General features: G+C 48.1%; 1 protein-coding gene across 1 annotated transcript; it reads left to right on the plus strand.

The window, feature by feature from the left end:
- Window positions 1-8,985: 8,985 nt before the first annotated feature.
- Window positions 8,986-10,210, plus strand: FOXL1 (forkhead box L1). The gene has a single exon (XM_084812871.1). The coding sequence runs from the start codon at window positions 8,986-8,988 to the stop codon at window positions 10,168-10,170; it is 1,185 nt and encodes a 394-aa protein (XP_084668997.1). The 3' UTR covers window positions 10,171-10,210.
- Window positions 10,211-14,693: the final 4,483 nt, after the last annotated feature.

A 14,693-nucleotide genomic window follows, 5' to 3' on the forward strand; every position in this document is an offset into this window, starting at 1 on the left:
GAGTTCAGTGTATGGAGAGAGAAAGAGAAAGTCGCACACACCCTCTGCATCAGTAATACCCATAGATAGACCTCCTCTTCATGAATTTGTCCAACCCCTTTTAAAGCCATCCAGTTACTCCAGTACCGGTGGTCCGCATCTTGTATAGAATCCAGTTCCATAGTTTCACTGGATTAGAACAGGGGTCAGAACCCCAGGTCCATGGGCCATGCCCCTTCCCCTGGCTCCACCCCTTTTCCTCCAACCACCAATCAATTGGTGGTTTCCCTGCATTTGTGTGGTTTTCCCTCATTATAATAGGTTGAAATGTATCACCTATGGCTTAGCTGCTGGCAGTAAGAGCTTTAATCTGCCATAGGCTGGTATTTTCAGCCCTACCCCCTTTTGCCTTTGTCCCTGTCCACCACTGGAATGTGGCCCCCGAGAACTTCTCTGAAATGGAATTTGGCCCTTGGGCTGAAAGAGGTTCAGCACCTTTGGACCAAATGGTCTGCAAGGTCCCTTCCAACGCTATGATCCCATGAATTCTATGAGAGGAAGAAAAAAATCTCTCTCCACTTTCTCTACCCCATGCATCATTTTATACCACTCATATCACCCCCACACAGGTTCACCTTTTTTCTGAACTACCCCACCCTGACTTTAGAATTCTCTTGTAGGGAAGGTATTCCTCCTCTTTGATCAGTTTAGTCACCCTTTTGGAACTAAATGCCTTATACTGAATCAGTCCCTTGGTCCATCTAGCCCAGTATTGTCAACAGTGACTGGCAGCAGCTCTCCAGGCTTTCAGGCAGGATTCTTTCCTAGCCCTACTGGAGATGCCGGGGATCGAACCTGGGACCTTCTGCATGCAAAGCAGGGGCTCTGTCTCACTGAGCCATGGCTTCTGTACCTTTTCCAGCTCTGCAACATCCTTCCTAAGATGGGGTGGCCAGAACTGTACCCCCCCCCCCAAACACTGCAAGTGCAGCTAGACCATAAATTTGTATAAGGGAGTTATGATACGGGCAATTTTATTTCCAAGTCCTTTCCTAATAAATCCTTAGTATGCAGTGGGGCAGTGATTCCATTCTGGGTTTTAGTTGGAACTCTAAAGGTGCTATCCAAGGTGCTTTACCCGATCCCCAGACTGGGTTAATCACCTTGGATAGCACCTTTAGAGTTCTGGCTGGTTCTAACTAAAACCCAGAATGGGGTCACTACCCCTCCAGAACTGGAACCACCACCCTTAACTGTTAGTATGGAATGTGGCTTTTGGGATAGCTGTCACACACACACTGCTCTTGTACATGGAGGATCCATTAGTTTACCATGGCTAAGAGTTGCTGATAAACTTCTCCTTCATGGATTTGCATAATCCTCCCTTAAAGGCAATCTCCCTTGTCAGGCTGTGCAATAGCAAGTAATATAGAAGAACATATGGTCGTGTCCGCTCTTCAAAGGGAGGAGTGAAAAGCTTTGCACACAGGGCCAGCCCTACCATCAGGCAGCTGTATCAGGCAGCTGATTTGGGATGTCATGAAAGGGCACCAAATCATTAGTAATTTAATTTATTAATGTTGCATTTTTTATTCTCAGGGTGAGGCACTTGTGGGATTTTCTGCCTCAGGTGCCAATGGCCAGCTTTGGATACTGTGTGTGTGTGTTGGACGGAGGCTGGGGAGAGCTCTGTTTGCTGTTCTGCCTCAGGCAGCAAAATGTCTTGGGCCAACCCTGTCTGCCCAGAGCAGTCCGCACCTCTGGAAAGCATATTCAGCCACCTTTCAGCTCAGTATCCATGATTGCCCCTGCCCCCGAGGTATTTTGCCCATACGGTTTCAGTCAAGCCTATCATCAAAGCCTTATGGACTAGTAACTTTACTTTTTCAAAATTCAAACAGGAGGTTTTCAGGAAGTTACATTTCGCACCTATTCCTGGTTCTGGGGCTGGGGGCTTTTGAATGGGGTGTGTGGCTTGTTGAACAGAGAAGTGGAGCACATAGGGAACCAAAGTGTGTGTGTGTGTTTGTGCGTGCGTGCGGGATCATTTATTTACCATGCATTTACCCCCACACACAAACACACACATACCTTTTTTTACTGAATTGCAACTACCTTTTGATGTAACCCAGGATGCCAGTAAATAAAAACAGAGATAAATATCAAGCCCACTAAAGGTTTATACAAAACCCAACCATCCCAAATGTAAGCACCGGCCAGCTGTGTGCACTTGTAAAGTTGTTATAAATCCTTTTCTTTGTTATAAACAGGAAAGTACATAATATAAAGCAACAGAGTCTGAGCTCACAAATACTCAGACTTCTCCGGGACTTTGCCAAGTATTCCCTCTTCATGACATATTAGGGCTTGCCATCCCAGTGTGACCCTAAAACAGAGGTTATTAAAAATAAAATACTAATACTAATACTAATACTAATACTAATACTAATAATCAAATGCTCTCAAAGACCAAAATAAAAGGCTCAGATTGTATAGCACTGAGCACTCTTCTTGCAGGGCCTTTGTATTGATGGAGAAGACAACAGAAAATAGGATGTTTCCTTCCTGCTGGGTGGCCAAGATAGAACTAGCTGAGACCATTTGGCTTCCTCAAACAAACCAAGATCATCTGCTTTCAGAAGGAAAGATGACAGCATGGTAGAAAATTTTGTTGGCCTTTCCAGCAAGAACATAATCCACTGATAAGACTATTCACTGAATTTTAATCCCCTAATTCCTCCTGAAGATGGTGTACGTGGTTCTCTCCCTCCCCTCCCAACATACCAATTTTATCTTCACAACAACCCAGTGAGGTAGGTTATGATGCTTGTGTTTGACTGGCCCATGGGTGCACAACTTCCAAAATTCCCAGCCAGCGTGCCCATTGGCCATGCCAGCTGGGAATGGTGGGAGTTGCAGTCTAACACATCTGGAGGGCACCAGGTTCAGGAAGGCTGCTCTAACCACTACTAATAAGGGAAGGATCCCTATGTTCTAAATTCAGGGGTGTCAAATGTAATCAGTGTGAGGGCCAAATTCAGTTTTGGAGAAACTCTTGGGGGCTGCATTCCAGTGGTGGGTGGAGCCAAAGGCAAAAGGGGTGGGGCCAAAATAAAAAAATACCAGCATCTTGTAGCTTGAAGCTCTTGAACTAAGCATTAGGAGAGGAATTTCTACCATTTAGAATGGGCAGAGGGACTGCAAAAGCCAGGAAACTATCAGACAATTGGTGGGTTGGGGGGGAGGGGGCAGTACCAAATTTCTGTGGGGGGTTCCAATAAGCAGCCAGATAGGCCTACACCCCACGCATCAGAACTCTGAAGAGCTCACTGCTTTAGGGGCTCAATTTTGGTTCATGCTGTGCCCATGGCTGTGTGTGAGGGCACTTCATAATACCTGCCTTGTCCTCTTCATACAAATCAGAAACATGCCAGGCATCTGGACTGTTGTATTTCTGAGGCTTTGCATCATGGATTGGGAACCTGGGCCCCTCCAGTTGTTGCTGCACTTGAACTCCTATCAGCCCCAGCCAGCATGGCCTGTGGCCTGATATGATGGGAGTTGTAGTCCAACAACATCTGGAGGGCCATAGATTTCCATTCCCCCCCCCCGGATTGTTTAAATTGTGAATGTACGTAGTACTCATATAAATGGCCTATCTTCCTTCTTCCAAGCAAATAAAGACAATTTAAAAAAGACTCTAAAGACTCTGTGTGAGTGTATTTTAAGTAGTTATGTATCACAGTGAATTCGAACGCAGATCCACATTTGTGGATTTGTTTCAGCATGGACCTTCCTTAACCATAAAACAGTGTTGATTCTAGGTATTTTTGGTGGGAGGAGGAGGGGGCATGGGGATGGGTGGTGGGCAAGATGCCTTCATGTCAGGAGGCCCCCTCCTTAAGTAGCCCCAACTCCTTCTCACTGCTCTTGCTGTTGCCTGTTCACTTGCTCCCATTCCTCTGGGGATTTTAAGTACCCCCCCCCAATACTGCTGGGGTGTGGTTCAAGACCAAACCGCCTCAAAATACTTTATGTTACAACAGGGAACAATATATTGTTGCCGGGAGAATTAATCCCCCTCCACCACCACCACCTATGGTGAGCATTGCAGCTAAGCTCAGAAGGAACAGGAAGTCTGCATGGGGAGGGCAGGTGAGGTCAGTGTTCCCGCTAATCAAAAAGTGTCAATGCTGCATCCCTGTGAGCTGTGGGTCCACTATCCCACTGTAGATGGCTCTTCAAATTGAGGAGGCCTTTGGAAAGCGGACTGTCTTCTGCAGAGCCGGACACATGGCCACCCTACGGAGGACATGGGCAAGCTGTCTTTCTACTGGAGGCATGGAGGTATCCAGGGAGAAAGGAAACCCACCTTTTCCTGGCACCCTGCCAATGTTTCCAGCTGCACCTGGAGTAGGTAGCTTCAATGGGGATGTACCTTAGGAGCATTTTTTCCCTGCAGAATGAGGAATGTCACGGAATGGCTTCCAGCCCAGAAGCCTGGGACTTGTAATTCCTAGAAAAAGCTGGGGATCCTTCACCAAAAGGCTTTTTCACAAATCCAGATGAAGCTTAAAACAGTTTCTGCCTTGTAAGGGAGAGCATAATGATGAGGATGAGGATGAAAACCTACGCTGGTCAGAATGCTCACTTGCATTATAAACAGTCTCTTTTTCTTTCTCTGTTGTATGAATGGACATTTAGAGAAAAATAGCATGCCAGAGGTCCAAAGGCCATTTTAAAGCTGCACATGTGGAGAGCGGCACCCTTCTCAGCAATCTCACAAGACCAGGACCACAGTGCAACCAGTTTCAGACCCAATTTAAATCTGCAGTGATAGGCTATGTTAGATATGTCCTAATACAGCCTCCCGCAACTTGTTGCCCTCCACATGTGTTGGACTGTGAGTCCCATCCTTCTTGGCCTTGGTGGCTGGGGATGATGGGAGTTGCACTCCAACACACCTGGAAGGCAGACTGTGGAAGGCTGAAATGGGGAAGGCTGAACTGACATGTTCACAAGCGACACTGAAATCTGGGTGTGTAGTGTTGCTGCATTTTCTGTCTTTGTGATTACAAATGATAAATTCTGCATTGGCTACTAGAATGAATAGCCAGTTTTAAAGCAGGCTCCTTTCTACTTTTTATCTGGCATTCGCAGTGTTTACAACTGACACAATCCAGATGCCAGCCTGTTTGCACACCAGGCAATAAGAAAGAAAGAAAGAAAGAAAGAAGTGCTTTTGAGCCTTTCTCTTGCACTCTTCATGCCACGTGCAAATGTTGCCAATGCAAGATGGATCATGAAAGAGAAATTGCACACGTGCATTCTGTGCCACACAGGTTTTATATTGGCATTGACAGTCTGATTTAAGGGAAAGCAGACCCATGAGGCAACCTCATTTTTGCAAGACTTCTATCAACTTTGTTTGAAATCAGCTCCTGATGTCAATGTAACCTGTTGGCTGAGATACAATACACTGGATCCCCCCCGCCCCCGCCGCCTTGAATTCTTTCCCAAGCTGAACCTGCCAGGATGCAGCTGATTTGGGGGGACCATTAAAGCAAGGGAAGGCCGAAGTCAGTTTGGAGAAACTCTCAGGGGTTGCATTCCAGTGTTGGGCGGGGCCAGAGGCAAAAGAGGTGGGGCCAAAAATGCCAGCATATTTTAGCTTGAAGCTCCTACCAGTCACAGAGCCATAGGAGAGGCCTTCACAACTTTTAGAATGGTGAAAAACTGCACAAGAATAGGGGAAACACCAAACAAGCAGTGGGCTGAGGGAAAGGGGCAGGGCCCGGGAATGGGGTATGGCCATCAGGGGGACCCCAGGGGGACGGATTGGGACCCCAGGATGCCAGATTTGGCCCACATGCCTGAGGTTCAGCATCCCTCCATTAAAGGGTGAGAAATGGTAATTTATTTCTTCTATTTGTTTTACCACCATGGGCTGGGTTTTGCTGGCGGAGGGGGTGGGGGCGGGATTTGAATTTTCTGCCAAGGGTACCAAAACATCTCATGCCATAGCAAGTTATCTGTCTCCTTAATTAACTTCGATAACTGGAGAGAGACACTCAGACATATTTCTTTGGGTACAGAATCCTAGGGCTGGAAGACACCTTGGAGGTCATCTAGTTCAACCCCTTGCTCAATGCAGGCTGTGCAATGCAGGATGACGCTACAGGATCCCTGATTGTCCAGTCCCTACTTAAATACGTCCAGTGAAGGAGAACCCACCATGTCTTGAGGCAGTCTGTAATACTGCCAAACAGCTCTCTCTGTTAGGGGAACTCCGCCTCCCACCAAAAAAACAAAGGTAGTTGTGCTGGTCCATGATGGGAAAGAAATCCCCAAGCCACAGTTGGGCCCTTTATTAGGACCAACCAAAGTTGTTTGTGCTTTTGAGTTCTCCAGATCTCTTGATGCAGAGCACAATTTTGTGGAAGTTCAGTTGGTCCTAATACAGTTACTGATGAACTGTGGACTGTTAGGAAATGCCTCTGAATGTTTAGCCAAAACCTGCTTCTCCGAAATTTTGGTTCTTGTCTTGTCTTCTGATGTGTGCAATGGAGAACAGGTCTGTTCTATCTTCTCTGTGACAGGCCTTTCAGGTCTTTGAAAACCACTGTCATGTCTCCCCTTAATCTTCTCTTCTCCAGGCTAAACACACCCAGCTCTTTCAACTGGAACGAGCTGGAAAGAGATTGGAAACCTCATGGGCTGTGGTTTCCAGACCCCCTCACCATCCTAGTCACCCTTGTAAATAAATAAATAAATACGTACGTACAAACATACATACTAATCTTTATCCTCAAAGGAGCTAGATTAGGGAGAGGCAAACGGGTGTGCTCCAGATGTTTTGGACTATAACTTCCATTATTTCTGACCATTGGGAATGGTAGCTGGGGCTTATAAGAGTTGTAGTCTAAAACATCTGGGGGGGACCAGGTTGCCTACCCCTGAGCAAGATGATCCTTCCTCTTTGTGACCTTACAACAACCCTGTGAGGTGGGCTGGCCCAAGGTCATGAAGTGAGTTTCATGACTGAACAGAGATGTGAACCTGTGCCTGCCCAACGGGAGCTCATCTACTATAATGACGGCTACAAAATACCACCCCATCCTCCATCTCTCGATGGCTGTGGGGTGCATAAGTTGAGTGATAATTCCTCCCTCATTACATACCACCTTCAGCTCACTGGGAAGAAAACTTTCTCCATTCTTCATCTTCAAAACATATTTTCCAGAAGGAACATTTGAATTAGGAATGATCAAGGGTTGGGTTTGATTTGGAACACCTTCTACTTCACAAAAGGCTAAAGCATTTGGGGCTTATTAATTTAGGAGTAGAGTGGGGGAAGATGATTCAGGCTGCGATCCTATGCATAGTTACATGGGATTAAGCCCCACTGAATTCATTGGAACTTGTGTCCTGGTAGATATGTGTAGGACTGGGTCAGAAGGGATAAAGCTTAGAGAGAAGGTTGGTTTTCTTCCACGTCATAATACTAGATCTCTGGTCATCCAGTGAAATTGACTGACAGTAGATTCAGGTTGGACAAAGGGAAGTCCTCCAAATGGCATATAATTAACCTATGGAACTCATTGCCACAAGATGTGGTGATGGTCCACGTACTGGCTTAGATGGTTTAACATGGATCTAAGCCGCATTAGACAAATTCATGAAGGGGAGATACAGAGGCCTCTTGATGACTTCTTAGGTATGGTAATTTATATATTTTGTTTACTGGTTGCATTTATATCCTGCCTTTTCCTCCAAGGTGCCTCAGGCAGTATATAAGATTCCCCCCCTCTATTTTATCCTCACAACAACCCTGTTAGGACCAAAAGTCAGTGACTGGCTCCAGAGCACCCAGTTAGCTTCACAGCTGAGTGGGGACTTGAGCCATGGTCTCCCCAGCCCCAGTCAAACATTCTAACCACTACACCACACTGGCTCTCTGGTAACTTAACTGGCAGCTCCGTGGTTCAGAGTCAGTATATTTCTGGGGGACAAATAATGTGGGGAGAAGGGCAGCTGTCGCCTCCACAACACCCTGCTTGTGGGCTTCCGAGGAAGCATCTGGCTGACCACTGTTGGAAACAGGAAACTGGGCTAGATGGACCTTTGGTCTGGTCCAGCAGGACTCTTCTTGTGATCATGAAGAGCTGTGTCGTTTTAAGGTGCCAGCCAGCCCACTCTGCCCTTTATCATTGGGATGTTTCCGACTGCAAAAGAAAGAAAGAAAGAAAGAAAGAAGAAAAGCAAGCAAGCAAGCAAGCAAGCAAAAGAAAGACTCCCTGCTGACGTTCCGTTTCTTTCCTTCTGAGCCCCAGCAGCGAATATATCGTACTTTGTGCTTACAGCATCCAGCGGTGGAGTGGGGTGGGGGGAGGACCGAGCGGGGACGGGGGCTGGGTGGGGGCGGGTTGGACGTGAGATTTCAAACATCAGATCAGTGCGTTTATATATTGGGTGCCCGGAAATTTTTCCAAATAAACACAGCTTGATTCGACTTGGGTGGGCAGACTTATCAACAGACTAATGCTATAAACAAATGAAGGGAGAACCGGGGAGGCCCATTGGCTGGTACGAGGCGAGCCACGTGGAAAGGGGCTTGCAAGTCGCAAGGAAATTTTAATTAAGGTGGGTGGGCTGAGGCGCGCGAACGGCTGTTTATCGGAGACAATTTATTTTCCAGCGCTAAGTCAACATATAATCGCAAACTTACAACAATTATTTCACATTTCCTCCCACCCACCCCCTTTCCCCCTTCTTTTTCTTCTCTCTCCCCCCACCCCCCTCCTTGGAAAACACACACACACACACACACACACACACCCCAAGAACTATGAAGCAGGGACACATCGAGAAGAGGCAAGAGAGAGGCGAGGAGGAGCCGTCGCCGCCGTCCCAACGCACGAAGATCTGGGGGAGCCCTGGAGGCACCCCCCGTTTCCCTGGCCCTAGCCCCCTGCGCGAGAAATCCGGAGCCAATTCGGATCGGCCATGAGCCAGCTCTATAGCGGCCACCACCACCACCTCGCCGCTCCCCTGGGCAGCTCACCGATGGTCTACCTCTACGGGGCAGAGAGAGGGGGGCTCCCCGCAGGGGCGCTGGGGTTCGCCTCGGCGGGGGTCCTGTCCCGGCAGGAGCCCCCGCAGAAGCCCCCGTACAGCTACATCGCCCTGATCACCATGGCCATCAAGGAGGCGCCCGAGCAGAAGGTGACCCTCAACGGCATCTACCAGTTCATCATGGAGCGGTTCCCCTTTTACCACGACAACAAGCAAGGCTGGCAGAACTCCATCCGCCACAACCTCTCGCTCAACGACTGCTTCGTCAAGGTGCCCCGGGAGAAGGGGCGGCCGGGCAAAGGCAGCTACTGGACGCTGGACCCCAGGTGCCTGGACATGTTCGAGCACGGCAACTACCGGCGCAGGAAGAGGAAGCCCAGAGCCCCCGGCAGCCCCGTCGGGGCAGAGGACGCCGAGCCGGAGAAGGGCGCCGGGGGCGAGGGAGCCCCGTCGGAGGAGCCGCCCAAGAGGCCCCGGGAGAGCGCGCTTCCCCATCGCCGCCCCCCCCTCTCCCTCGACGCCAGCGCGGGGGAAGGCTCGGAACTCCCCGCGGGCCAAGCCCAGGGCTCCGAGGGCCGGCTGGAGCCCGCGCCGGGGGAGGGGCGCTCAGGGGGCTGCCCTGGATCGGGCCCGAGCGGGCCCCGCCACCCCCTCCAGGTGACCCCGCCCGGCTGCTGCGCCGCTCTCCGGAGCCGCTCGGCCCGGCCCGCCGCCGCCCCTTCGCCGGAGGCGCGAGCCCGCTTCGACGGCGACGGCGCTTCGGGGCTCCCGCGGGAATCGGCCCCTGCCGAGGCACGCCAGGGAGCCTCCGGCGCGGCCGACAGGCACGACCCCGAAGCCCCGAGAAGCGCGGCCAAGCCGCAGAGCTTCAGCATAGACAGCATCCTTTCCAAGAGAGCCCTCCACGGCAGGCCGGCCAAAGGCGACCCGAAGATCGTCTCCAAACGGGACGGCCTCTCCGGCGGCGGCCTCTTCGCGGGCTCCGAGACCCGCCCGGCTTTCAACGCCTCGCTGGTGCTGGATTCCCACCTTCAAGGCCGCTTTTACCAGCTCGGGATCCCTTTCCTGTCTTACCTGCCTCTCCGCTTCCCCGAGACGGTGTTCCACTTCCAGTAGCGCCCTCGACGGCCGCGGCTCGCGGTTGTGCGTCCGACTCGCGTCGGCGCTGAAGACGCTGCAGGCAAGCAGAGGAGGTGCCGGGCGAGCTGGGCGCCTAGGTGGGTTCGCCTGGCGTCTCCCCAGGACGACTGGGATCGGGATGCCCACATGCAAGCGCAACGCGGGTCGGCTTGCTCGCCTCCCTATTGCGAGGTCTCCTTATTTCGAAGTAAACTCGACCGATTCCTCTGCTTCGGAGTCATTTTCCCTTTGTGACCGGAAGGGACTTCGTAGCAAGCTTAACCGCTTTGCGGATTGCGCCTCGAAAGGGGAAAGGAAGTCAGCCCCCCCCCCTCCCCGCGCTCCTATGTCCACTTAACTGGGAGTAAGCCCGGCTGAACATAGGGGGATTACTTCCGAACAAACACGCCTAGGATTACGCTGTTGTGAGGCTACGTTCCTAAGCCAACTGGACTCGGAAATAAACCACGTGGAAACGAATGGGATTTATTTCCGAGTAAACGGGGCCCTAAAGCATGTTCTAAACAGCTGGAGTTCTGCTTTCCCGTACCCCCCCCCCGTTGCACTCCCCTTTGGTGTTTTATTCCAGTTGCTTTGGCATTTGAAAAACAGACCGACTGGATGGTCTCTGGAGACTCTAAATATAATGGTTGCCCTCCCCTGCTGTAGGGTCTGCTCATTTTGTGCAAACTGGCCGTGGACATTTTCTGGAAGGGATTTTGAATAAATCCTGCTTTTTAAAAAACAGTTCATGCTAAATGGAATTTCTTTCTGCAGAGACCATATATATATATATATATATATATATATGAGAGACTATATATATATATATACATATATATATATAGTGTGTATATATATCACACACACACACACACACACAAATTTACGTGAAGCTCTGTGTGGTGGTCATTCCAGATGTTTGCTTCCTCATCCTGTTGGTTTTCAAAGCGTCTTAAGAGAGTGTCTCTGTTTAGACAGAAATATTGCACAAGATTCCCCCATCCCACCTGCTTTTTTTGAGGCTTGCTGCATTGTCTACTGGAACTCATCATTAGACTCCCTGAAAAACAATTGACCACCCTTGCAGGTAAAAGCGGGGCTTGCAGACAAATCCTCCGTAAATAGCAAGAGACACTTTTCTCCTAGTCTTTCATTCTTTAAAAGTAATAATTATATTAAGAAATCTTAAGATACATTATAGACAATCTTTTATTCTTGCTATAAATAAATGAAGCTTTCTTTGTATATTAGTCGGTAAATGTCTTTTATGATTGTTTTTAAACCCTCTTATTTTTTGAATTTTCATTATGAAACAAAAACCTATATTCAATAAAATATTTTGTCCAAATAAGGCTTGTTTATTTTGCTGTTTTAGGTCATTTCTTATGCAGTCTGTTTACACTGGAGGGCTGATGGTGTTATGTGTATATTGGGGGTAGATTTTAGTTACTAAGCTCAATGGACAGGTAAAGAGAAGCCTATACAGGAGGCAAAGAGCCATGCACGTTTACTCAGAAGTAAGTTCTATTGGTTTCAATGGAATTTACATCCAAGCAGATGTACAGAGGATTGCTGCCAAAGTGGGGGAGGCCCCCCCCCCACCAGCCCATTCCAGACTATATGTGATTGTTCTGCAAGAGCGTCCGACTCTTTCTCTCTCTTATTTACCAGGTATAAAAAGTCACTGCAATAAACTATCTTAAAATAAAATACTGTTTTCCAATCCATAGCCCAGTCCCATGTATGCTGACTCAGAGGTGTGCCCCATACGTTTCAGTGGGGCTTGCTCATAAGTATTATTTATTATTTATTTAAAGTGTTTTTATCCCACTCCTCAGCTCGAAAGGCTCCCAGAGTGGCTGGCTTACCATCAGGACAATAACAGGACTTCCAGTAGAAAAAGACATGCCACACAAAGGAAAAGGGGTGGGGAGGGAAGAGGAAAAAAGGAAGAAAACCCAAGTAATCTTTCAGCAGAGCAGGGCTGATGGAATGGCCTTACTTCCCCCATCCCATCTCCCTTGGTACAGCCTGCTGGGATGGTTGCTGCTGGTGGCAGTTGAGGAGCTTCGTGGAGGTGGTCTTCAGCAGGGCCAGTCAATAGGTGTGCAACCTTACAGCCCAACCCTTTGCAGATGTATGCAGAAATTAGTCCCACTGAGTTCAATAGGATTTAGTCCTCTAGGTATGTGTATATAGGATTGCAGGCTAAATCTAAAAAAAAAACCTCAAGGGGAGGCCCTGAACCCTGGCAATGAAACACGCTTTCTGTGCAGAAGGTTCTAAGTTCAGCTCCTTTATATCTGCAGGTAGGGCTAAGAAAGGCCCTGGTCCCAGTTGCTGTAGATCTGCTGAGGCAGATCTTTCCCCCACCTACTGAAACCAGAAAAGGCTCCCCAATGGACAGGAACTAGGGCTCCTTTTCAAAGAAAAACATAGTACAACTGATGCTGGGGATTTTTCTTAGTGGAATTTATTTATTTTATTTATTTCATTTCTATACCGCCCAATAGCCGAAGCTCTCTAGTGGAAGCACTTCTGTTTGGGCAATATCACTTTTTTCCCTACCACAGAATCTTAGAGGTGGGAAGGATTTGTTCCAACCCCTTGCTGATGCAAGAAATCAACTGCTACACCTTCCCTAATAGATGGCCTTCCAGACTCCGCTTACAAGCCTCTAACGAAAGGGAGTCCACCACTTTCTGAAGCAGTCTGTTCCACTGTCAATAGGGATGGGAAAACCAGGGATGTTCAAGCTTGCTGAGGTTCTCCAATCTGCACTTTGAAACTCAGTTCAGCTTGCTCTCATTTTAATTTGCAATCTGTTTTTCTGGTTCATTTGAACAGCAAAAATATGCGTTTTGAATGGGAAAAGTGTACATTTCTGGGTGCATTTTTCAAAAGTGTGCACTCCCCCCCCCGACTAAAGCATGAATATGTGAATGGGGGGGGGGATGTGCATTTCAAAGTGCATACTTCTCAGAAAAAATATGCATTTTCTGAACACAAACAAGTTGGGAATGTGTGAACATTTATGAAAAATGCATTCCCATTTGTGTTTGTGTTTGGGGCTGCAACCACGGCAAGTTTTAATTATTTGCAAACTGAAGCAAAATTCTCATTTATCCCTAACTGTCAAACAGCTTGAGATATCAAGAAGTTCTTCCTAAAGTTTAATACAAATACCTTCCTTTTTTTGTAACTTGAACCTGTTGGTTTGTGTCTTGCGCTCTGGAGCAACAAAAACCAAATATGCTCCATCATCTATGCGACAGCTCTTAAAATACTTGAACAATTCATCATCAATTGCTAATTGCTGAGTAAATGCAATTCTTCCATTTTCCTTCCCAAACTAGTGAAGCTACTGGAGTTCAGAGACTTTTCTGCAAGGTGGTTGGGCACACTATCCCATACTGTAGGGAAAGGTGCACACAGAAATATGAAAATAATTCAAATATGCATTACATTAGGAAACCTGCTTGCAAAAGATGGAGGACTCCACTGCAAATTTTGGTGTGAATTTCAAACATAGCTGAGCTTCAGTCGCTGTGTTGGTTTGAAAGTGTGGAATTAGGTAAGTGCATTAAAATGCAAACTGAACACATTTCTCCCCCACCCCAGCTCCCAGATGGCAGTGTGGCTTATTTTTCACAGACAAGCCATTTTGAGAACCCACGGTTTGTCATTGGGTTGTTCAGGGGGGTTAACAAGCCATACTGCATGGTTAACAAGCCACCCTGCAGAAAGTGTCCTGGGTTCAGGCAACACGCTAACCCACGGTTCAACAAACAACCCACAGTTCAACAAACAACCCACACTCAACCACTGAGTATGGGTTAGCGTGTTGTGTGGAGTTAGTCTACCTTCACCTCCTGAACTGACTTGTTCTGTGGTAATAAAAAAGGTGGAAGAAGTGGTAGGAAAACACAAGAGGGTTACAAATTTGGACCTCCTGTAAAATTCCATGACTAAGGCAGGGTGACTGAACAATAAGGGCCTCAACCAGAAGAGGCCTTTGTTTCAGAAAGTGGCAAAGAGTTGAGCCGAATGGCTAGAGCGGAGAAGGCCAAAGTAGTTGCAATGAACAGAGGATGAATTGGAGCTTTCTGTAATGGTACAAACAGACCTGTGCACAAATGGCCTCTCACGTCTCAAGATTCTCCACTCTATTTGTTGGCAGAGAAATTAGGGGGACAATTTCACCAAATTTCTCCAGGGGGAAGACAAATTCTCCAAGGGCTTAGGGGTTGTAGCCCAACTTTTTTCTCCTTTCCTACGGGATTATGTGTGTGAATGTGTGTTGTGCTGCTGCTACAAGTGGCAACAGCAGCTGGACCCCCATTTTACATCTCCCACAATGTCCCATCCCTAGCATCGTCCCAGGGCATTGCAGGGGAAGAGAGGGAAGGCTCACATTATCTACGATTAACTGAAGTGCGGGAAGCTGAGGAGGCTATAGGCTGCCAGAGAGATGATTGTACAATGAAAGACAGGACAGTTACACACACTCCTCGGGC

Source organism: Heloderma suspectum, chromosome 8, assembly GCF_057233095.1.
Source record: "Heloderma suspectum isolate Gila_16-S chromosome 8, 16-S_ref, whole genome shotgun sequence".
Lineage (NCBI taxonomy): Eukaryota > Metazoa > Chordata > Lepidosauria > Squamata > Helodermatidae > Heloderma > Heloderma suspectum.

Bases quoted from the DNA above. Each gene is read 5' to 3' on its own strand.
- FOXL1 (XM_084812871.1), top strand. From the start codon at position 8,986: ATGAGCCAGCTCTATAGCGGCCACCACCACCACCTCGCCGCTCCCCTG.